We start from the raw sequence: 24,097 nt of genomic DNA, 5'->3' as shown, positions 1-24,097 counted from the left end.
CAGTGCCCCTTTACTTGTTATTCCCAGCAGTGGATGCAGGGCCATTTAACTCAATTACCTCCAATCCCTGGAGCTTCTACAATACCCTTGGCTCTCCTTATTCCTTGGATTCCTGGACATGCTCAGGGGATATTAATTGCAGCTTCTCCTGCTTTCCTATGCTCAGTAGGAATATGCCTTAAGGAGCAGCCACTAATGGCCTAGTGACCATTTACCTGCCCCCCTTTCTCAGAACCAGTGTGTGGACATTCATCAGTCGCAGTCGCGGCACGATCGACTTATGCCTCTGTCATAACACATTTTTCATTAATTTGACCGTCATATACCGTGCCCCGATTCGAGTCAGTCGCATCCGTGAGGCACCGATTTGTTCCGGTGTGCTCCAATTGTTTTGTTCCGAATTGGCTCGGTCGCATTCGTTACATGCTCCACAGTTCATCTCATCACTTTTCGTCTGAAACGTCGGTTATCGCAATCAGCCTATGTCACAGCAAACATTTCACTCATTCACTGCACACTCTTGTCACTTGAGTCTAATCCACTCATACCAACAATACATTGGTTCGCACCCGTCATGTCAGCATTACAGGTATCGTTCGCATGTTGCCTGTCATTCCTCCAAGTCCGACACTCACTATAGATCGATACTTCGTGCTTCGAATTTCAGCCAAGGGTCTCGATTCGTTCGTTAAAACCTTCACCTCACTACTACTCCCCCTGATAGTCACACAATCCAATGCATCTTGGTTTCCTTTCATACATCTTACGATCGGTTCCTATCAGGATTTGTTACATATAGTTACAAAGATTCGTGTCAGTTTCATTTTCATACACGCTACAACCCGTTTCAATTCCAGTCGCCCCAGCGGCAAATTGATTCGCACCGGGTTCATCCCGTACTCTCCACAGTCTCTTATATATTAGATTAAATTCATACACTCTAAAACGGGTTTTGTCAGATTACTTTCATGCGACCGGCTCATATAAGATTCGGTTTGTTCGACCGATTCATATCGGATTCATTCCATACACATCCAAGAAACAACTTTTTGCAAATCACTGCTAGCACGCACCCAAGCATACGCTCCCTGCAATCATTGCAAACATGTTTCCAGGCACAGACTTCTTGTAGTCGTTGCAAGCACGCGTTCAAGCATGGACGTCTTGCAATCGTTGCAAACACGCATCCAAGCATAGACTTCTTGCAATCGTTGCAAGTACGCATCCAAGCATAGACTTCTTGCAATCGTTGCAAGCACGCATCCAAGCATAGACTTCTTGCAATCGTTGCAAGCACGCATCCAAGCATAGACTTCTTGCAATCGTTGCAAGCATGCATCCAAGTATAGACTTCTTGCAATCATTGCAAGCACGCATCCAAGCATAGACTTCTTGCAATCGTTGCAAGCACGCATCCAAGCATAGACTTCTTGCAATCGTTGCAAGCACGCATACAAGCATAGACTTCTTGCAATCGTTGCAAACACGCATTCGAGCATAGACTTCTTGCAATCGTTGCAAGCACGCATTCGAGCATAGACCTCTTGCAATCATGGCAAACACGCATTCAAGCATGGACCTCTTGCAATCATTGTAAACACTCATTCAAGCATAGAACTCTTGCAATCATTGCAAGCAGATGTCCAGGCACAAGCTTATTGCAATCATTGCTAGCAGGCAGTTCTGGCTAGCTCAATAGATTGCTTTAGGAAAGCCTGGATACTTTCCTAAATGTACATTATGTAACGGGGTACTTATGTTCATAGGTAAAGTTGATCCAGGGAAAAATCCGATTGCCTCTCGAGGGATCAGGAAGGAATTTTTTCCCCTGCTGTAGCAAATTGGACTATGCTCTGCTGGGGTTTTTTGCCTTCCTCTGGATCAGCTGTGGGTGTAGAATTGGGTATGTTGGGTTGTGCGATACTTTGTTTATTTGATTTGTGGTTGGACTGGATGGACTTCTGTCTTTTTCGACCTGGCTACCCATGTATCCTACCATAACTCCTTGCTATCGTTGCAAGCACGCATCCTGGCATAACTTCTTACAATCGTTGCAGGCTCGCATCCTGGCATAACTCTTTGCAATCGTTGCAAGCACCTATCCTGGCATGACTCCTTACAACTATGGCAAGCACGCATCCTGGGGAACTCCTTGCAAATCGTTGCAGGCACGCATCCTAGCATAACATCTTGCAATCGTTGCAAGCACGCATCTTGGCATAACAGCTAAGCAATCATTGCAGGCACGCATCCTGGCATAACTTCTTACAATCATGGCAAGCACGTATCCTGGTGTAACTCCTTGCAATCGTGGCAGGCACGCGTCCTAGCATAACATCTTGCAATCCTTGCAAGCACGCATCTTGGCATTACATCTTGCAATCGTTGCAAGCACGCATCCAAACACACGTTCGAGCACAACTCCTGCAGTCTTCGCAAAGCACATGCGGTAACACGAATTTCTCAGAGTCACTACGAACACATCTCCAGTGACAAACTCCCGTGCCATTGTCGCAAGCACATGTTTAAACACAACTTTGGCAATCGTGCCAAGGCTCGCGACTTAGCATAACTTCTTGCAATCATTCTTCTGCTAGCACATTCTCAGTGGCCCACAAACTGGCTACACGTTGTTTTCAGCAGCACTTAATTGGCCACTTGTCTTCTGTGGCTTTTCTTACAAGCCATTCACCGTTCCCTGTCTGTCATCTCTCCCTTAAGACAGTTGAGTTCAACTTCCGTCCTGCACCGGGATCGTGTTGACACACGCAACTGGCTTCTTCTTGTTACACAGTCAGGCTATACCTAGCCAGCGTTCAGCATTTCTTATCCTTACAGGACCCGGAGAGCCATCTGTCTTTACGGCCCATACAGTAAGATCCCCACTACGAGGCATCTAGAGGCATCAGCCCATAGCCAACGGCATACACTCGCCCATCACATCTGCCATCTTTAGGGACACATAAAATCCTCGCACATTCCCCAGTCTAGTCATCCAAGCGGCCATCTACCGGGCCCTTTGTGGTTTTCACGGCCTACTCAGTTTATCGTTAGTAGCACTGGCAGCCAAGTTCTACACAGACACCACCTGACGAATGGTCAAAATCTACAATACGGGCCATCCCCCAGGGTCAATCTTTATGTCACGCCTCCTGGTCTCCCTCTCACGGACGCAGGACCCCTCTTAGATCCTTAATTTAGATGCCGTAGCATTAGCAGTCCTATCTATGTCGGAAGGTTTCTTACTGCGTGGATTGGTATAGCGATGTTTATACCATCTACGATGCCCCGTCACCCCTGGTAGTGACGGATGCCGCAGCCTCCACAGGCTTCGCTGCAATTTTTGGCCACTACTGGCTTACAGAACCATGGCATCAGGGATACTCCTAAACCCCGGGTTTACCTGGACTTCCTCCCTCTTCAAGCTATACCCGGTCATGACAGCCTCTCGACTCTGGGGTCATGTCAAGACAGGTCATGCCATGGCTTTCACCACCGACAACTGGGCCGAGGTTGATCTTGTTGATGAAGCTAGGTCAGGACCGCTCTCGGTTAGGTCCTTCTACGCAGCCTACACCTCGACCCCGGTCCATATCGTGGTCACTCTTTAGTATTTGAGCACCCTTGGCAGCATGTTGGCCTGGGTCCCAAGTCACGTCATTTAGAGACTAAGCAGTTGGAACCCTGCCTACCTCGCAAAGTACATCCCCAATCCTCGTGTGGAAATGGCACAAGCATTCACCAAACTCGCTCATCTAATTAAGCTAAAACGAATAAAACTACACCCCTACCTGAATGTTTTGCCCCCTTATTTTGGTATACCGACCATCAGACCAGGGCACACTTCAGGTCCATTTCATGTTGTTAATCTTATGGTAAAGTCTATTGGTTCATATCCGTATCGGCCATAGGGCTTCGACCATATATATATATATATATATATATATATATATATATATATATATATATATATATATATAAAATCGGCCTAACATATAGGCCCAAAAAAATCGGCATCATATATCGGCCGTCGGCCACCATGATTTCTAAATATCGGCATCGGCCAGAGAAAAACCCATATCAGTCGACCTATCTCATATATATATATATATATACACACACACACACACACACACACACACACACACACACACACACAGTGCAACAGTGCAGTTACCTCTTTTCTCCAGATCTTCTCTCCCATGCTTAAGAAACTTTTTCAACCAATGTATACAGTCATTGTCCAGATATCTGCTCTGTTTATTCGCCAATCTTTTCCCAGGACTGTTCCATTCCTGTGTGGTGAGCTCAGCTACATACATGGTGGGTATCCAGATCTCCCTTTGTTTGTCCAGATAGATGAAATCTCTCCCATCATATCGAATATACGTAGTCCCTGAAGTGCTGTTATCATCTCTCAGCTCGCATTTCGATATCCATTGGCAATAGTGAATCTCTGTACAATGAACAGAAAAATATTCCATGGGAACAGATGCCATGGGTGCGTCACAAGTAAAATACTGTTTATGTATAGTATGATAAGTGTAATGTAATATTGCCATGAGTATTGACACACCTGCCTTTACACGCACATAAACTTTGGCATCCCAGTCTTAGTCTGTCGGGTTCAATATTGAGTTGGCCCACCCTTTGCAGCTATAACAACTTCAACTCTTCTGGAAAGGCTGTCCACAAGGTTTAGGAGTGTGTCTATGGGGATGTTTGACCATTCTTCCAGAAGAATGGTTAGCACATTTATGAGGCCAGGCACTGTTCTATCGGGTTGAGGTAAAGACTCTGTGCAGGCCAGTGAAGTTCCTTCACCCTGAACTCCCCCATCCATGTCTTTATAGACCTTGCTTTGTGCACTGGTGTGCTGTCATGTTGGAATAGGAAGGGCCAACCCCAAACTGTTCCCACAATGTCTTGATGATTGCGAGCTAAGCCTTCTAGTCCCACATCAGTGCCTAAACTCACAAATGCGTTTCTAGACAAATGGTCAAACATTCCCATAGACACACTCCTAAGCCTTGTGGGCAGATTTCCCAGAAGAGTTGACGCTGTTATAGCTGCAAAGGGTGGGCCAACTCAATATTGAACCCTACGGACTAAGAATGGGATGCCATTAAAAATGATGTGCGTGGAAAGGCAGGCGTACTTTTGATAATATAGTGTAGAACAGATATTGAGTTTTCACTGCATATTTCTACAAGCATCTAAACTAGGTATGAGGCAGGTTCAAAGTACATGACCAAGGTTCAGGTGCTGAATATTAACCTCATTGCAGTCAATAGGATTACAAAAAATGTAATTTGGGGGAAACAGTGATTTTAATAATGCTTTAAAGGAAACATTAAAAATGCAAAAATGTTTTATATACTCTGACAAGATAGTAATTAATTGGCCCTTAATCTGCCTGTAAATTGGCGCATCCGTATGATGAGTACAACCTACTACAGCAAAAGTGACATTTACCACAAAAAATAAAAATACTGAAAGAGCCGCTGCTTCACTTTTATTTGTAAAAAAAAGGAAGCTGGAGATACCCTTCATCGATACCAGACTCTTATCGTAGGTAAGGATCTGGTAAAGATGTTAATGGGGAACTCTTCAAAAACTCAATTTGGATTGACCCTAAAAATACATGTCAGACCCTTATGTTTGATGAGGGTCTAGTGTGAATTTTAAGGGAGAACTCCATTCAAAAAAATCAGGGAAAAAATATGTGGGATCAATCCCAAAAATCAATACCAGGCCTTAATCGAAGCATGTAGCCTGGCAGGGCAAGAAGAGGGGATACAAGTATGCACTTTCCCCTCCTAAACCATACCAGGCCACATGTCCTTAACATGGGGGGTACCTTGCCTCATAACCCTGGCCCAGTGGTCATAGGAGTCTATGGATGGGGGCTTATCTGAATCTTGAACCCCCCTATACACTGTTAGAGTCTATAGGACACAAACATGAAAACTCAAAAGTGCTCATTTTAAAGGCTTGTATGCAAGTTATTGCCATAAAAAGTGTTTGGGGACCCGGGTCCTGCTCCAGGGGACATGTATCAATGCAAAAAAATTTTTTTAAAACGGCAGTTTTTCAGTAGCAGTGATTTTAATGATGCTAAGTGAAACAATAAAAATGAAATATTCCTTTAAATATCGTGCCTGGGGGTGTCCTTATGCCACGTACACATGAGTGGAATGTCCGACAGAAAAAGTCAGATGGAAGCTTTTCATCGTATATTCTGATCATGTGTATGCCTCATCGGACTTTTTTTATGAAAATTCTGACGAACCCAGAAATAGAACATGATTTAAATATTTCCGAAGGAACCAACTCCTATCGGGAAAACCACTCCTCTGTATGCTGTTCCGACAGACCAAAAACGACGTATGCTCTGAAGCAAGTACGAGACGGAGGCTATTGGCTACTGGCTATTGAACTTCCTTTTTCTAGTCCTGTCGTATGTGTTGTACGTCACCTCATTCTTAACGATCAGACTTTGGTGTGATCGTGTGTACGCAAGACAATTTCAGCAGAACTCCGTCGGAACTCCCTCGGAAAAACCTTCAGAGTTTATTTCGATGAGAAAACCAGTCATGTGTGCGTGGCATTAGTGTGCCTGTAAAGTAGCGCATCTTTCCTATGTTTAGAACAGTACCACAGCAAAATTACTTTTCTAAAGGAAAAAATCTCATTTAAAACTGCTAGCGGCTGTAATGAATTGTCAGATCCCGGCAGTATAGATAAAAATCATTGAAAAAAACGGCATGGGGACCCTGGGTCCTGCCCCAGGGAACATGTATCGATGCAAAAAAGTGATTTTAATAATGCTTAAAGTGAAGACAATAGAAATTAAATATTCCTTTAAATATTGTGCCTGGGGGTCTTCTTAGTATGCCTGTAAAGTAGCACATTTGTCTTGTGTTTATAAAAATATCACAGCAAAATGACATTTCTAAAAGGAAAAAAAGTAATTTAAAACTGCAGTAATGAATTGCCGGATCCCAGCAATATAGATAAAAATCTTTGAAAAAAATTGCAATTTTTTTTTTAAAAATGCGTGGGGGTCCCCCCAAAATCCATACCAGGCCTTTCAGGTGTGGTATGGATATTAAGGGGAACCCTGTGCCAATTTTTTTTCTTTAAAATTGGAGTAGGGGTCCCCCCAAAATCCATACCAACCCTTATCCGAGCATGCAAACTGGTAGGGAGCGAGAGAGCGCCCCCTTCTGCCATCAACATGGGGAGGGTGCCCCCAAAGCACCATGTCCCTATGTTGATGGGCACAAGGGCCTCATCTCACAACCCTTGCCTGGTGGTTGTGGGGGTCTTCAGGCAGGGGGCTTATCAGAATCTGGCAGCCCCCTATAACAAGGGGACACCCAGATCCCGCCCCCCCCCATGTGAATGGGTATCGGGTACATTGAACCCTTACACATTTACCAATGTCAAAATGGTACAAATAACAGTAGACTACTTGGGACAAGTCCTTTATTTAAAAAAAATAAAAAACTGTCCAGCAGTGTCCAATTATCCTCGATCACAACGTCCAATGACCCGAGGGAAAAAAAACACAACAACTCCACCTCCATGGGAGGCTCTCACTGACTGAATGGGGAGGACCCCAAAGCACCCTCCCCATCAGTAGTGTATTTTGTGCTGTAGTGTAGTGTATTTTGTATTTTGTGCTGGTCTAGGCCTGACTAAACTTGTGCACCCCCTAATTTAAATATGACCCACCCCTTCCTGTCAAGGCCCCACCCGTTGCTGTTTAAGACCCGCCCTGAAATTTTTGAGTGAGGACACTAGTTCTGAGGGCCTGGGGGGGACAATGGATTCCCTTAATTTGCATAGATTTCCTCTCACTTCCTGTTTGGCTATGGGGCAGGAAGTGAAGGGAAATCTCTGCAATGGGACAGGGATGGTAAAAAATAAACTGACAGGGGCTATAACCCTCCCTTACTCTTTCCAAAATGAAAAAAAAGTGTCTCCTATAGTTCTACTTTAAGCACAAATTTCTGATCATTTTATGGAGAGGACTAAGAAGATATAACCATGCCAATGGTGCAGCAGAAAACAGAGCACAGTGAGGAAGGTTTGTGGTCCAGGATGATAGGACAGTCAAAATTAGAAGTGGCACCTCCCTCCCCACAGTTGCAGAATGCCGGCTGCCCACATATCGGAAGCAGTGCGGCTGCTTTATGAGGGACGCTAGACTTATTCACCTCTCAGCCTAGTCCGCCCCATAGGACTGCCGCTAGACTAACAGTGCAAGCCGGCGGGGACTCTTTCCGTGATGCCCCCCTGCAAAGTGCTTCCCTAGGCCAGGAAACAGCTTTGCTCCCCATGTTGAGGGCATGTGGCCTGGTATGGTTCAGGAAGGGGGCGCTCTCTCGTCCCCCCTTTTCCTGCGACTTGACAGGTTGCATGCTCGGATAAGGGTCTGGTATGGATTTTGACGCCATTTTTTTTTTCATTTTGGTGCAGGGTTCCCCTTAATATTCATACCAGACCCAAAGGGCCTGGTAATGGACTGGGGGGACCCATGCTGTTTTTTTCAAAGATCTTTATATATATTGTTGGGATCTCACAATTCATTACAGCCGCAAACTGTTTTAAATTACCTTTTTTCCTTTAGAAATGTAATTTTGAGCTAATTTACAGGCATACTAAGGACAGCCCCCAGGCATGATATTCAAAGGAATATTTCATTTTTATTGTTTCACTTTAAGTATTATTTAAATCACTGCTCCTTTTTTTTGCATTGGTACATGTCCCTTGGGGAAGGATCCGGGTCCCTAAACACTTTTTATGACAATAACTTGCATATAAGCCTTTAAAATTATCACTTTTGGTTTTTCATAGTGTCCCAAAGACTTTAACTGTGTTCTGCAGATTTCGAATTTGCCTCAAACACCGAATAATGTTTGCTGTTCGGTGAACAGGCAAACACCCGATGTTTGACTCGAACATTGGGCTCATCCCTACTGCACTCCTGTGATCCCCAGAAGTATAGCCAAAGCAGCTTTGGCTATACTTCTTTAAGAGCTACTAGTCCTTCATCAGAATAAAAACACCCAAAATAGAATACATTTTACAGTGCTGCAAAGCAGAAGTGCTAACCACTAATCCACTGTGCTTTTCTTCATCAAATCCTTCTCTGTCTCCTCTTTCTTCACCCCTGGCCCATGATCAGCTGCAGAATCCTAATTTTGCTCAGGGAAGTAGAGCACTTACAGTGCCTTGGAAAAGTATTCATGCCGCTTGAATTTTTTATTTTTTTGTCAAAAACTTAAATGTATATATATATTTTTTTTTTATTATTCAGTTTATTACGTTTTTGTAACAACAATGACAAAGAAAACAGAAATAATAGGCTGAAACTAGGCCACAGACAACAACATAACAAATGTAAATGTATTTTACTGGGATTTTACGTGATAGACCAACACAAAGCGGCACATAATTGTGCAGTGGAAGGAAAATAATGAATTGTTTTCAAAATCTTTTAACAAATACATATCTGAAAAGTGTTTTGTGCATTTGTGTTTAGCCCCCTTTACTCTGATACCCCTATCTAAAATCTAGTGAAACCATCTTCAGAAGTCACCTAATTAGTAAATAGAGTCCACCTGTGTGTAATGTAATCTCAGTATAAATACAGCTGTTCTGTGAAGCCCTCAGAGGTTTGTTAGAAAACCCTAGTGAACAAACAGCATCATGAAGGCCAAGGAACACACCAGACATGTCAAGTATAAAGTTGTGGAGAAGTTAAAAGGAGGGTTAGGGTATAAAAAAATATCCCAAGTTTTGAAACTCTCATGGAGCACTGTTCAATCCATCATCCGAAAATGGAAAGAGTATTGCACCGCAAACCTACCAAGACATGGCCGTCTACCAAGGATGGGCAAACATTTCCCTCTCTAGATGTGCAAAGCTGGTAGAGACATACCCCAAAAAGACTTGCAGCTGTAATTGCAGCGAAAGGTGGTTCTACATCAAATATAATATAAAATTTACTTTTTAGATATTTATTTGTAAAAAAAACATCATTTACCTTCTACTTCACAATTATGTGCCACTTTGTGTTGGTCTATCATATTAAATCCCAATAAAATACATTTACATTTTTGGCTGTAACATGAGAAAATGTGGAAAATGTCAAGAGGTAAGAATACATTTTCAAAGCACTGCATATTGTATCCTAATCAGATATCAGTATTTGTTTAGTGATTGTGTACAGCCAGAGCACTGAGACTTTGCCAGTTACTATGATCTCAGGTCTGAATGGAATGGAAAGTGGGATTTCTATATAATGCCGGCTATGTGTCACTGACTGTGGGCACCTCTCTGATTGATGTCAGAATGGTGTAGCAAAGTCCCCATGCCCCCCCGATCAGTGTTTCCCTCTGTACAATTTATTATGTGTCTCACCTTTAGTCTGATTGAAGCGTTTTATTGTTTTTACCACCATCCTTTTCAATATATATTCCAATTGTTTAGAAATCAGTGTCTCTTGGTCCCAGTAGTTCTGCCTTTCTTTCTTCATCCAGTTAGCCACCGGATGATCTCGGCCAACGTCACTCATATACCGCATAATCTGCACATCATCTATGAATCCAACTATCGAAAAGTCTGGCTGACCAAATTCTGAGGCTGAGACCGCTGTGCAATAATACTGCAATATGTGACTGTCTGAGAGAGAGAGAGACATACAGACTGTTATATATCACCGCACTGAGTGACTGTCTGAGAGAGACATACAGACAGCATGGCTTCCATCCTTGATGGGACTGGGGACTACCGTCCCAAGCTGTCTATCCTCTTGCACCATGCCATTATCATGCCCTGTAACTCCTCATCAACTGGGATGAGTATGAGCAGCACTCACATCATCCTAACACCACTCCAGCCACTGCCTCCTATTTCTACTGTGTCAGAAAAGTTCCACCACCCCCATCCCCATCACTACCATCGGTTCTCTGGCAATGCCAGAGGCAAGTTCACCCTGGATCCCCCCATGAACAACATGTACAGCCCTTACAGGGACATGACTGAAGTGGGGCAGAGCTTGTCCCCCTTGACAGCTACCTCTGTAGGCAATGGCTTGGGCTCCATCCACAACAGCCAACAGAGCCTGCACAACTCTGGACCACCTGGGCACAACAAGAAGCTCAGCCCACACTGCCATGCTGCAAAGAGGCTATTAGCACCTCTCCAGGGGGCTGGCTACCCCACCATCTGCCATGATGTCTCACCTCAATGGGATGCACCACCCTGGCCACCTGGCCCTTGCTCAATCTTACAGGCCCGTGTTGACATCCAGCCAAGATAGGCCGCTCTCCTCTAGGTCCCAGCTGAGCAACTTTGGACAGTTGGAAGAGATCAACACCAAAGAAGTGGTGCAGAGAATCACACCTGAAATCAAAAGGTACAGAATCTGCCAGCTATCTTTGCTCAGAGGGTTCCTATGCTGGTCACAGGGAACACTCTCAAGCTTGCATGTGAGTGGGGTTTTGGGTGCGCACAATGACTGTGCCCAAAACTACCCTGCCCACTGGAGGTGACACCATCTTTTACGGCACCAGGTGACACCAACCATAGTGATGCCACTGGCATGATCCCAATGATTTAAATGGGCATGTTTAACAGGCATTGCCGCCTGTCAAATTAGGTACATTTCTCAGTGACCATGGCATGGCTATGATCCCTTCTGGCTGCATATTATGTTGTAGGTGAATAGCTGACGAGTACAGCAAAACCCCCTCTGGCCGCCAAGCATATGCAGATGTGCGTACTTGGCTTCCGGGGGTTATACCGGGATGATGCCCGCACCTGTAGGCATCATCCCAGCTAAAAGCCGCTCGGCTGTTATGCCGGAGGAGCGGGAGGGGACGTCCCCCCTCCCTCCGCTCTTACCGGGGCTCCCGTTCAATCGGGAGCACGATGGCGAATCCGATTACTCCGGCGGCTGGGGAGAAACTGGAATGAAGCTGTAAGCGGCTTCATTCCAGTCTCCTAATAGTAAACACGGAAGCGACGTCATGACGTCACTTCCCGTTTACTCGGCTGCCAATGGCGCCGGATTTAAAAATATATACAGTATTCAGAATCGCTGAAAACGGCGATATGAATACTTTGAAGTGTAAAGGAGGGATCGGGGGTCTTTTAGACCCCCGATCCATCCATAAAGAGTATCTGTTACCACCTATTACTGTCACAAGGGATGTTTACATTCCTTGTGACAGCAATAAAAGTGATCAAAAATGTTTAAAAAAAAACAATTTATTAATTTTAAAATAAATAAGAATTTTTTTTTTTTTTTAAAGCGCCCACCATTCCCGCGAGCTCACGAAGCAAAGAAAACGCATATGGAAGTCGCGCCCGCATATGTAAACAGTGTTCAATTCACACATGTGAGGTATCGCCGCAATCGTCAGAGCGAGAGCAATAATTCTAGCACTAGACCTCCTCTGCAACTCTAACTTGGTAACCGGAATTTTTTTTTTAAAGCGCAGCCTATTGAGATTTTTAGGTACCGTAGTTTGTCGTCATTCCACGAGTGCGTGCAATTACAAAGTGTGACATGTTTGGTATCTATCTACATTATCTTTCACATTATGCAAAAAAATTGGGCTAATTTTACTGTCTTGTTTTTTTAAATTCATGACAGTGTCCCTTTTCCTAAAAAGTTGTGTTTAAAACACTGCTGCGCAAATACCGTGTGACATAAAATATTGCAACAATCGCCGTTTTATTCTCTAGAGTCTCTGCTAAAAAAATATATATATATAATGTTTGGGGGTTCCAAGTAATTTTCTAGCAAAAAATATGGATTTTAACTTGTAAACACCAAATGTCAAAAACAGGCTTAGTCATGAAAGGGTTAACCAAATGTTTTTAGTGACCCCTTGTTGTCCATGTAAACAAGTTCTGAAAACAGACACACAAACTGAGCATGTCAGCACTTTATGCATATGTCATTTAGCCAATAGTGTTTCCATTTTTTATAAGATATATGTGTAGCAGCGACACTTTTGACAAGGTGTTCGCTATGTACAAATTTAGTTTTTTTCCTCAGAACAGTAAAGGAGTTCTGAGGGTTAATTGTGTAGGTTTAACTTTGGCCTCAGTTTGGCTGGGCTGTGTTGGGCTTCTGCCTGGTCACGTGTACAGTTAGGTGCACATGACAGGATCAGAACCAGGCCTGGTTGGACGCTTTGAGTATCAGCATTCCTCGGAGCCAATCAGTGGGTGCGTCTGGCCCCACTGAGGAGTCTGGGGAAGGGTACTTAAGAGGCTGAAGTCATGGGTTTGGGGTTCGTTCGTTAGGCCAGAGCTGCCTGTTCCTGAATCTGGACCGGGGTAGCCCCACGAGGGGTCCCGGTCACAGGAGCGTGTGCTGCTCCGCAACATGGTCAGTTTGACTGGCCCCATTAGACCCGCATGGTCTGGGGCAAGGATCCATCTGTTCCTGAGTCTCGGAACTGACTGGTCCGAGGCGCAGTAACGGAGGGAGGATTCAATGCGTCCGGGTGTGCTCTCAACTTGGAGGGGCACCGCAGCTGGTGTAAGCGACCGGGGGAGGACTCTTCGGAGGAGGGCCAACAAGCTAGCATCCCAAGAAGTGTCTGGTTGCTGGGTTGTCAAGGACACTAATGAATCCACGCTTTTCCAGTGCTGCCAAGGAGACAGAGAACGTTCCAGGTACTGAGGAAAGGTTCCTGTTCACTTTCGGTTGCAAATTTATTCAAGGCTAGAGACTTTGCAAGTTCCGGATTAAGGTGCTGCCTGCCATAATCTCTGGCTAGATATTTGTTCAGCTTTGAAGCACCCAGCTGCGAGTGGCTACTCTCTGGGTTGCATTGGAGACTTTCTAATGATTAGCAGTTCAAGGTGCCTGGGTTTCTTCACCCTTGTCCTCTGTTCCCATACGAGACTGTGTTTGTTGGATGTTACCTCTGCAAATAAAAACCTTTTTAAAGGACTTTTATGGTGTCAGTGTCCAAAGTCGTTGGGTACTAACCCTGGGAACCCCTAGACATGGAAGAACAAGCCAAGCAGAAGTAACCGGTAAGAACAAAAAAAAAAGGCCGCCCCATCGAGGGTTATGGCCGCTACATACAGTATGATATTAGCAATTATTTATCAATTGATAATGAAAAGCATTTTGCCTCTTGTCCATGGCTAGCTTTGGCAGAATGTTTATGTAAAATAAGGTATTTTTGGATTATTCTATGTTATAGTATGAAGATAAGTGCAGAGTTTGCCTGTGTAGAAGGTGGAAGCACATTTGCACACTGCTCACCAAATTTGAAAACAACACAAATTTCATCAATTCACACACTTACCTGTTTGCACACCTGATACCCTTAAAATAAGCAGAAGAAGGAGGGGTGTCATTTTCATCCTGGAGAAGTAGGGGACACCAGGAAAAATAGAAATATTTTATATTGCAGCCCTCCCGATAATCACGGTAGGTCTTATATTCGGGGAAGGACTTATTTTTGGGGAAACATGGTATATATCCATATGCTTGAGAAATGCTTGACTAAACAGGTCCCCTTAGCTGTGTACAAAAATGTTCTTTCCATGACTGATATCATGTGTGGCACCAAATATTGATTCGTACAAAAATGTTCTTTCCATGACTTTGATATCATGTGTGGCACCAAATATTGATTCGTACAAAAATGTTCTTTCCATGACTTTGATATCATGTGTGGCACCAAATATTGATACATGATGTCCTTATGTTTTGAAAAATATTTTTTTGAAAAAAAGTTTATGAAAGTAAAGAACTTACAAAAAAAACAGATCCCCTGAGGCGTACAAAGTGGGCTTCCCGGCTAGGGTGTTTCATTAGCGATGCAGAGCTCAAGGATGAACTTATCCACATGCAGGCTGGCAGAGAGGTCCTTCCTCAAACCAGGTAGTTTCAATAAATTACAGAACCAACCCTGAATGGACTGTGCCTGTGGGTCCCTATCCAGTGAGTTTCCGTCTCTATCTCACACGCCACACACCTCAGGCTCACCAGAATGACCCAGCAGAGGCTATGTATATTGCTTCTCTGGGTTCAATATGGCTGCCCAAATCACAGGGAGCTCTGTGTCCAATCAGACACAGGTTACCCCAAAATAGCCAGTGGAGCAGACAAGTAAATCCTCTGAAGGCTTCCCCTAGGGTAGGGGTGCTCAACCTTTTGAAAAGAGAGGGCCACTTAAGTGATTTTGTAACCGGTCATGGGTCACAATGAAATTAAATGGTTCAAATTTTTTTTTTTATTATTGTTTCAAAATAGCATAATTAACATTTTCCTTCTGCAGCCACTGAATGCCTGTGGGAGGGAAAAAAGGAGAAACTGTCTTTCAGCAGTTGCAGGAAAGAAATGGAGAGGATCTTTTCCTGTAAGTCGCCCCCGCCTCCTATCTTGTCCAAGAGTAAAACAGAATGTGACGGTGAGCCCACATGTGCCCCCTGGAGAATGGGGCAGGGTCGCCATTATGACACCTGACACTGCACTAGTGGTTAAGAGGGTATGTTAAAAACACATCTCAGCTATGGGGTTTTATGAGCCCTTACTGTCCTGAGCCCCTATAGGGCTGCTGTCACACTGATGTGCTGCTGTTTACCTACAGCCTGGGTGCAGTGCACCTGCGGGTTAGCTGAGCTGTTCTGTAGACTTCTATTATATCTTGTGGGTGTGTTGCACTTTCTGAAACGCACCAAAACTCCTGCATTCAAGAGTTTTAGTGTGCTTTCAGAAAGCGCACCAAACATGCAGGACATGAAAGAAGTGCAGTGCATGTGTTGTTTAATATACTGACCTTCTTTTCTTCCTCTGGCTTCTGCTGGCATCACTCTCCATCTCCAGGCTGCTAGAAAGATCCCAGTCCATTTGGCATCGCTCCCTCTGCAACCACCTGCTTTCTCCACTGCTGGTGACAGCCAGTGTTACCAACTGGTCCCTGAGCTACTTACTATGTCAAAAATAAAATAAGAAATATGTTTTTTGCCTTATTATCTACCTTAAATCATATTGCTAATTGCATATTGTAATTGTTTGTAGCCTAAATACTCTAGTTTGCACTTACAACTGTCATTTTGTAACTTTTGGAAATTACAGTAAAAACGGGGTTTTGCCAGCTGGTGACCACTAGGGATGAGCTTCGTGTTCGAGTCGAACATACGTTCGACTCGAACATCGGCTGTTCGCCCGTTCGGTGAATTCCGAACGTTATGGGCCGTTCGCGCCAAATTCGTGTGGCGCTCACGGCCCACAATGCACTGCGTCATCGCAGTGTATTGCTGGCTCATGATTGGCCAAGCATGCACTGTGACCCCGCATGCTTGGCCAATCACAGCGCCAGCAGCGAGGAGAGCCATGATTGGCCACAGGCAGGATGCCTGTGGCCAATCATAGCTCAGGCTGTGTAGTACACGCCCCACACTCTATAAGGCCGCCAGCGCGGCGGCCTTGTGTAGTGTGTTGGCGTCTCAAGCAGTTAGTGTGTGTTCTGTGTACCTTCAACACAGTATACACCGATCGTTATCGGCCGATTTTCGATCTTGCTCTTCTGTAGTGGTTGTTGTCTGTGTGCTCTGACCTCAGTATACACCGCTATATTCACCTCACCTATATAGCTAGTGATCTATCTTTTATAATAGAGCTTGCAGTCAGTAGTGTTAGGAGCTTGTGCGTGCTGTCTGCATGCTCTGTACCCTGTACACACCGCTATATCCACCTACATAGCTCTTCTCTATTTGAGCCCACTTGCCATCTGCAGAAGTTATTGGAAGTTGTGTGTGCCTCCAGCACAGCACAGTATACATCTGTATATACCCCTTTATCTCTGGTGTTCTATAAAAAAGGCATCTGCAGGAGTTAGTGGGTGTTTTGTGCCTCCAGCACAATATACACCTGTATCTACCCTTTATTGCTGTTCTCTAATAGAGCCATCTGCAGGGCTTAGTGGGTGTTGTGTGACTCCATTACAGTATACCCCTTTATCTCTGGTGCTCTATAATAAAGGCATCTGCAGGGCTTAGTGGGTGTTGTGTGACTCCATTACAGTATACCCCTTTATCTCTGGTGTTCTATAATAAAGACATCTGCAGGAGTTAGTGGGTGTTGTGTGCCTCCAGCACAATATACACTACCCAACTGCTGTTTTACCCAACTCCCTTCAGGCCATTACCATGTCTGGAAGGCCAGCAAGGAGAGGCAGACAGGCACGAGCCGATAAAAGAGGGCAAGCAGGCTCTGTGTCTAGAGACAACAGTGCTGGTCGTGGACGTGGTGCATTGTCATCAGCACGTGGCCATGGGACACGCTTGTCCTTCTTTTCGGCAGCTGGACATGTTGAACCGCAACATGCCAATAACTTGGTAGAGTGGATGACCAAGCCCTCTTCATCCTCCTCATCCTCTCTCACCCAGTCTCAGGGTACTAGCAAAGCAGCTGCCAACACATCGTCTTCCCTCGTCTCAATGTCATCATCAGTGACTCCTTCCCTAGACCCACCACATCCTCCTGAGGAGTCTCCTGAACTCTTTGAGCACAGTGTTGGGTACATGCTCCAGGAGGATGCCCAGTGTTTTGTAGCCTCTGATGATGACACTCAGCTAGAGGAAGGCAGTAGCGTGAATGCAGAGAGAGGGGATGCTCAAGAAGGACAGCAATCTGGCAGTCATGTTCCACAAGCTGCAGCATATTGCCAGGTTTGCTACAGCGATGAAGAGGGAGGGGATGATGAGGGCACTGACTCCACATGGGTGCCTGGTAGGAGAGAGGAGGCACATGTCCAACGAGGCAGGATGTCCTCCGGGGGCCAGCTTAGGGGCAGCACACCGACTGAATCACACCGCAGAGCTCCGCCTGTGCAGGGCGCTGCCTCTGCGCGTTATTCTAAAAGTTCTTTGGTGTGGGCCTTTTTTGAGACGAGTGCATCAGATCGCACCGCTGCTATTTGCAACATATGTCTCAAGCGTATCTCGCGTGGCCAAAACATCAGCCGCTTGGGCACCACATGCCTGACCAGACATATGTTGACCTGCCATGCAGCTCGTTGGCAAGCGTACCTCAAAGACCCACACCAAAGAACAAAACGGACCTCTCCTTGCTCCTCATCAGCTGGCATCTCCAACCCCACTAGACCTTCAGTCCTCTCTGAAACCTGCTCTGAGAGGAATGAAGGTGTAGAATTAGGTGTGTCACAGCCAAGTGCTTCCGGGCACTCTGCTAGCAGTACACCCATGTCCGATTATAGCAGGCAAATGTCCCTGCCCCAGCTGCTGGACTGGCGAAAGAAGTTCACTCCCAGCCATCCACATGCCCAGCGGTTGAATGCTAGCTTGGCTAAATTGCTAGCACTTCAACTGCTGCCTTTTCAGTTGGTAGACTCGGCCCCCTTCCGTGAGTTTGTACAATGTGCGGTTCCTCAGTGGCAGGTCCCCAAACGCCACTTTTTCTCACGGAAGGCGATTCCGACTCTCTACCGGCATGTGGAAGACAATGTCCTTGCCTCGCTGGACAGGGCGGTCAGCGGTAAGGTGCATATTACCGCTGACTCATGGTCAAGCAAGCATGGACAGGGACGTTACCTGTCTTTCACGGCCCATTGGGTCACTCTTCTGGCAGCTGGGAAGGATGCAGGACAAGGTGCAGTAGTGTTGGAGGTTGTTCCGCCACCATGCCTCCAAAATGCTACTATTGGTTGTGACACACCTCTCTCCTCCACCCCCTCCTCTTCTTCTTCCTCCATGTCCTCTTCGAGTGCTCTGTCCTCAGAACCAGCGGTGCTCCGTAGGCATTCCAGGGGCTACGCAAGTACGCAGGCAAAACGATGCCATGCCGTGCTTGCGCTGGTTTGTTTGGGGGACAGGAGCCACACTGGGGCGGATGTTTTGTCAGCTCTGCAGGGGCAGGCCGAGAGGTGGTTGACGCCACGCCAGCTTAAGCCAGGAATGGTGGTTTGTGACAATGGCACCAACCTCCTCTCCACCCTCCGACAGGGACAACTGACCCATGTGCCCTGTGTAGCTCACGTCCTTAACCTGGTGGTGCAGCGGTTCTTGGGCAGGTACCCTGGCTTACAGGATGTCCTGAAGCAGGCCAGGAAAGTCTGTGTGCATTTCCGACGATCATTTAATGCCTGTGCTCGGCTGGCTGAGCTCCAAAAGGAGTTGAACCTGCCCAAGAACCGCCTTATATGTGACATGCCCACCAGGTGGAACTCAACGTTGGCCATGCTGCAGCGGCTGCACACGCAGCAGAGGGCCATCAATGAGTACCTGTGCGACTACGGCACCAGGACAGGGTCAGGGGAGCTCGGTTTTTTCTCACCACGCCAGTGGGGCATGATCAGGGATGCATGCACTGTCCTGTCACCGTTTGAGGAGGCCACAAGGATGGTGAGCAGTGACAGTGCATTCATCAGTGACACTGTACCTCTTGTCCACCTCTTGGAGCATACGCTGCGTGGAATAATGGACAGGGCACTTGAGGCAGAACAGAGGCAGGAAGAGGAGGACTTCCTTGCCTTTCAAGGCCCCCTTTATCCAGACAGTGTTCCTGCTGTGCCACCCATCACACAGGAAGAGGATGAGGAGGAGGATAATTGTGTCAGCATGGAGGTGGAGGCTGGCACTCAGCATCAGCAGCAGCAGCAGTCTTGTAGGGATGATTTACAGTCCCACGAAACACGTGGACTTGTACGTGGCTGGGAGGAGGTAGCTGCGGATCATGTTGTCCTTAGTGACCCAAAGGACTCCGGACCGAATGAATCAGCTAACCTACGCTGCATGACCTCCCTGATCCTGCAAAGCCTGCGGAAGGATCCTCGTATTCTTCGGATCGAGGAGAGGGACCATTACTGGCTGGCCACTCGCCTTGATCCACGGTACAAGGGTAAGGTTGCCGACCTTATCTTGCCATCGCAGAGGATGAGACATCTCTGGGAGGCCTTGCAGAATGGTCTGTGCAACGCGTTCCCAGAGACTGGGAGGTTACAAACTCCTGGTCCTGGACAACGTGTTGCTGAGGCATCGGTCAGAAGGAGCGGTGGAGAAGGTGGCCATCTGACTGATGCTTTCAGACAATTTTTTAGTCCGCAGCCCCAAGGTATGATCGGTTCCAGCAACCATCGCCAGCGTCTGATTTACATGGTGCAGGAATACCTAGGGGCAAGGTCAGACTTGGACACCTTTCCCACCGAAAATCCTCTGGCTTACTGGGTCTTGAGGATGGATCACAGGCCAGAGCTTGCACAGTATGCAATTGAGCTACTGGCCTGTCCTGCATCCAGCGTTCTTTCAGAACGCACCTTCAGTGCTGCTGGTGGCTTTGTTACCAATCACAGGGTGCGCCTGTCCACCGAATCAGTTGATCGACTGACCTTCATTAAGATGAATCAGTCTTGGATCACCCACAGCTACCAAGCACCTGAAGCTGATGTAACCGAATAATTTTTTTTGAAATATCACATCCATTCAAGACTGCCTATGCTGATGCTGAGTGACTGTCCTGTTATGTTGATTGTCTATCCTCTTCCTCCTCCGCTGATATGTTAGAAGAACCTTTCTGGCTCTGGGTGATGCCATCAGCCCAATTTTTCTGCCCCCGTTTAACAGGGGCATTTAATTACAATTTTTGATGCAATGCTTTGCAGCAGGGCTAATTCCTGCAATAAAACTAGAGTATATGGGAGAGGTTGCAGTGTGGTGGCACCAGCACCAGTGCCTAAGGCCCAATTTTTCTGCCCAACAGGGGCGTTTAATTACAATTTTTGATGCAATGCTTTGCAGCAGGGCTAATTCCTGCAATAAAACTAGAGTAAATGGGAGAGGTTGCAGTGTGGTGGCACCAGCACCAGTGCCTAAGGCCCAATTTTTCTGCCCAACAGGGGCGTTTAATTACAATTTTTGATGCAGTGCTTTGCAGCAGGGCTAATTCCTGCAATAAAACTAGAGTATATGGGAGAGGTTGCAGTGTGGTGGCACCAGCACCAGTGCCCAAGGCCCAATTTTTCTGCCCAACAGGGGCATTTAATTACAATTTTTGATGCAATGCTTTGCAGCAGGGCTAATTCCTGCAATAAAACTAGAGTATATGGGAGAGGTTGCAGTGTGGTGGCACCAGCACCAGTGCCTAAGGCCCAATTTTTCTGCCCCTGTTTAACAGAGGCGTTTAATTACAATTTTTGATGCAATGCTTTGCAGCAGGGCTAATTCCTGCAATAAAACAAGAGTATATGGGAGAGGTTGCAGTGTCGTGGCACCAGCACCAGTGCCTAAGGCCCAATTTTTCTGCCCCGTTTAACAGGGACATGTAATTACAATTCTTGATATAATATTTCACAGGAGGGCCCGTTCCTGTGCCCACCCAGAGTAACTGTGAGGACTTATAGTGTTGTGGCACCAGCACCACAACCACCAAAGGTCAATTTTTCTACCACTGTTCAACAATGGCATGTAATTACAATTCTTGATATAATCAAGAGTCACTTTGACGGCTTACAATGTTGTGGCAAAACCAACACCTTGTTCCGCCATTTCTGCAGAGCATATAGGGCAGGCCCCTACTTTCAAACATCCAACTTACAAACATCTCCTACTTGCAAACGGAAGGAGACAACAGCAAGTGAGATGAAAAAAGATGGACGACAAAACAAATTATACAGGGGTGGTAACCCTTCCCTATGTTTTCCAAAAAGTTTAAAAATAGTTTTTTTGACTGGAGCTACACTTTAAAAATGTACCAGTTAAAAATTACAAACAGATTCAACTTAACACAACAAACCTACACAGTCCCTGTCTTGTTTGCACCGCCTGTATACTGCTGTTCTGAGTATATAGGGCCTGGGGGCCACACGCATTTCCTTTTTTTAATATGGGTACTGGTTTCCCCTTAATTTGCATACAAGACCCAAAGGGGCTTGTAATGGGCAGGGAGGGCTACCCATGTCATTTTTCTCAATGATTTTCAACCATATTGCAGGAACCAGATATAACATTAAAAGCAAGCAGTTTTAAATGGTGTTATTTCCGTTTAATGTCATTTTGTGCAGGGACTGTTCTAAACACGGGAAACACGTGGCACTTCACAGGCATACTACAGACACCCCCCAGGCACCATATTTAAAGGAATATTTCACTTTTTTTTTTCACTTTAATCGTCATTAAAATCAGTGCTCCCGCCAAAACGGCCATTTTTAAAAACATTTTAGGCATTGACCCATGTCCCCTGGGGCAGGAGCAAGGTCCCCAAACCCTTTTTAGGACAGTATCTTGCATATTAGCCGTTAAAATTTGCACTTTTAATTTCGAACGTTCGAGTCCCATAGACTTCAATGGGGTTCTAAAGTTTGTACGAATTTGGGGTCTGTTCGAAAGTTCTGGTGCGAACCGAACTGGGGGGTGTTCGGCTCATCCCTAGTGACCACTCGATGAACTCTCGGATGGTGGGCGAGGTTGGCAAGCCCAGATAGCAATCAACAGGTTGCTAACCCCAGGCATGCTCTTCCCTTGTTTGAGGTTGCAGGCCACATCGGAGAGCTCCATGGGTTGAGCCATAGAGCCAGAAGTAAGCAGCAATCCTGCAATTACTGTGTTTACTTATGAATCATCACCTCACCTTTCATTCAGAAGCTCAGCATGGCAGTAACTGCCAGCAACATCCTCTTACATGTACAGTGCCTTGAAAACGTATTCACACTCCTTGAAATTTTCCACATTTTGTCATGTTACAACCAAAAAGGTAAATGTATTTTATTGTATTTTATTGGAATTTTATGTGATAGACCAAGACAAAGTGGCAGATAATTGTGAAGTGGAAGGAAAATGATGAATGGTTTCCAAATCTTTTTACAAATAAATAGCTGAAAAGTGTGACCTGCATTTGTATTCAGCCCCCTTTACTCTGCTACCCCTGACTAAAATCTAGTGGAACTAATTGTCTTCAGAAGTTACTTAATTAGCAAATAGAATCCACCTGTGTGTAATTTAATCTCAGTATAAATACAGCTGTTCTGTGATGCCCTCAGAGGTTTGTTAGAGAACCTTAGTGAACAAACAGCATCGTAAAGGCCAAGAAACACACCAGACATGTTGGGTATAAAGTTGTGGAAAAGTTAAAAGGAGAGTTAGGTTATAAAAAAATATCCCAAGCTTTGAACATCTCACGGAGCACTGTTCAATCCATCATCCGAAAATAGAAAGAGTATGGCACAACTGCAAACATACCAAGTCATGGCCGTCCACCTAAACTGACAGGCCGGGCAAGGAGAGCATTAATCAGAGAAGAAGCCAAGAGGCTCATGGTAACTCTGGGGGAGCTGCAGAGATCCACAGCTCAGGTGGGAGAATCTGTCCACAGGACAACTATTAGTTGTGCTCTCCACAAATCTGACCTTTATGGAGAGTGACAAGAAGAAAGACATTGTTAAAAGAAAGCCATAAGAAGTCCTGTTTGCAGTTTGTGAGAAGCCATATGTGGAACACAGCAAACATGTGGAAGAAGCTGCTCTGGTCAGATGAGACCAAAATTTAACTTTTTTCCCTAACGGCAAACCGCTATGTGTGGCAGAAAACTAACACTGCACATCACCCTGAACACACCATCCCTGCCGTGAAACTTGGTGATGGCAGCATTATGTTGTGGGGATGCTTTTCTTCAGCAGGGACAGGGAAGCTGGTCAGGATTGATGGGAAGATGGATGGAGCCAAATACAGGGCAATCTAAAAACAAAACCTGTTAGAGTCTGCAAAAGACTTGAGACTGGGGTGGAGATTCACCTTCCAGCAGGACAACGACCCTAAACATACAGCCAGAGCTACAATGGAATGGTTTAGTTCAAAGCATATTCATGTGTTAGCGTGGCCCAGTCAAAGTCCAGACCAAAATCCAATTGAGAATCTGTGGCAAGACTTAAAAATTGCTGTTCACAGACACTCTCCATCCACTCTGACAAAGTTTGAGCTATTCTTCAAAGAAGAATAGGCAAAATATGCACTCTCTATATGTGCAAAGCTGGTAGAGACATCCCCAAAAAGACTGTAATAGCAGCGAAAGGTGGTTCTACAAAGTATTGACTCA

General features: G+C 45.6%; 1 protein-coding gene and 1 pseudogene across 1 annotated transcript in view; one reads left to right on the top strand and one right to left on the bottom strand.

Annotated features, from left to right (window-relative positions):
- The window catches only part of LOC143984149 (class I histocompatibility antigen, Gogo-B*0103 alpha chain-like), a 35,475-nt gene extending 21,034 nt beyond the window's left edge, over window positions 1–14,441 (bottom strand). Inside the window, exons 1-3 of the mRNA XM_077484459.1 lie at window positions 14,352–14,441; window positions 10,435–10,695; window positions 4,178–4,456 (exon numbers count right to left, since the gene is read on the bottom strand). Coding sequence (XP_077340585.1) covers window positions 4,178–4,456; window positions 10,435–10,695; window positions 14,352–14,409 — 598 coding nt within the window. The 5' untranslated portion in view covers window positions 14,410–14,441. The remainder of the gene's footprint in view (window positions 1–4,177; window positions 4,457–10,434; window positions 10,696–14,351) is intronic.
- Window positions 10,772–11,567, top strand: LOC143987048 (one cut domain family member 2 pseudogene; annotated as a pseudogene).
- Window positions 14,442–24,097: the final 9,656 nt, after the last annotated feature.

The sequence above is a fragment of the Lithobates pipiens genome, unplaced genomic scaffold (assembly GCF_037356315.1).
Source record: "Lithobates pipiens isolate NorthernLeopardFrog02 unplaced genomic scaffold, aLitPip1_a1.2 Scaffold_1, whole genome shotgun sequence".
NCBI lineage: Eukaryota > Metazoa > Chordata > Amphibia > Anura > Ranidae > Lithobates > Lithobates pipiens.
The sequence above is the reverse complement of the archived record's forward strand: the minus strand, read 5'-3'. Positions and strand labels throughout refer to the sequence as shown.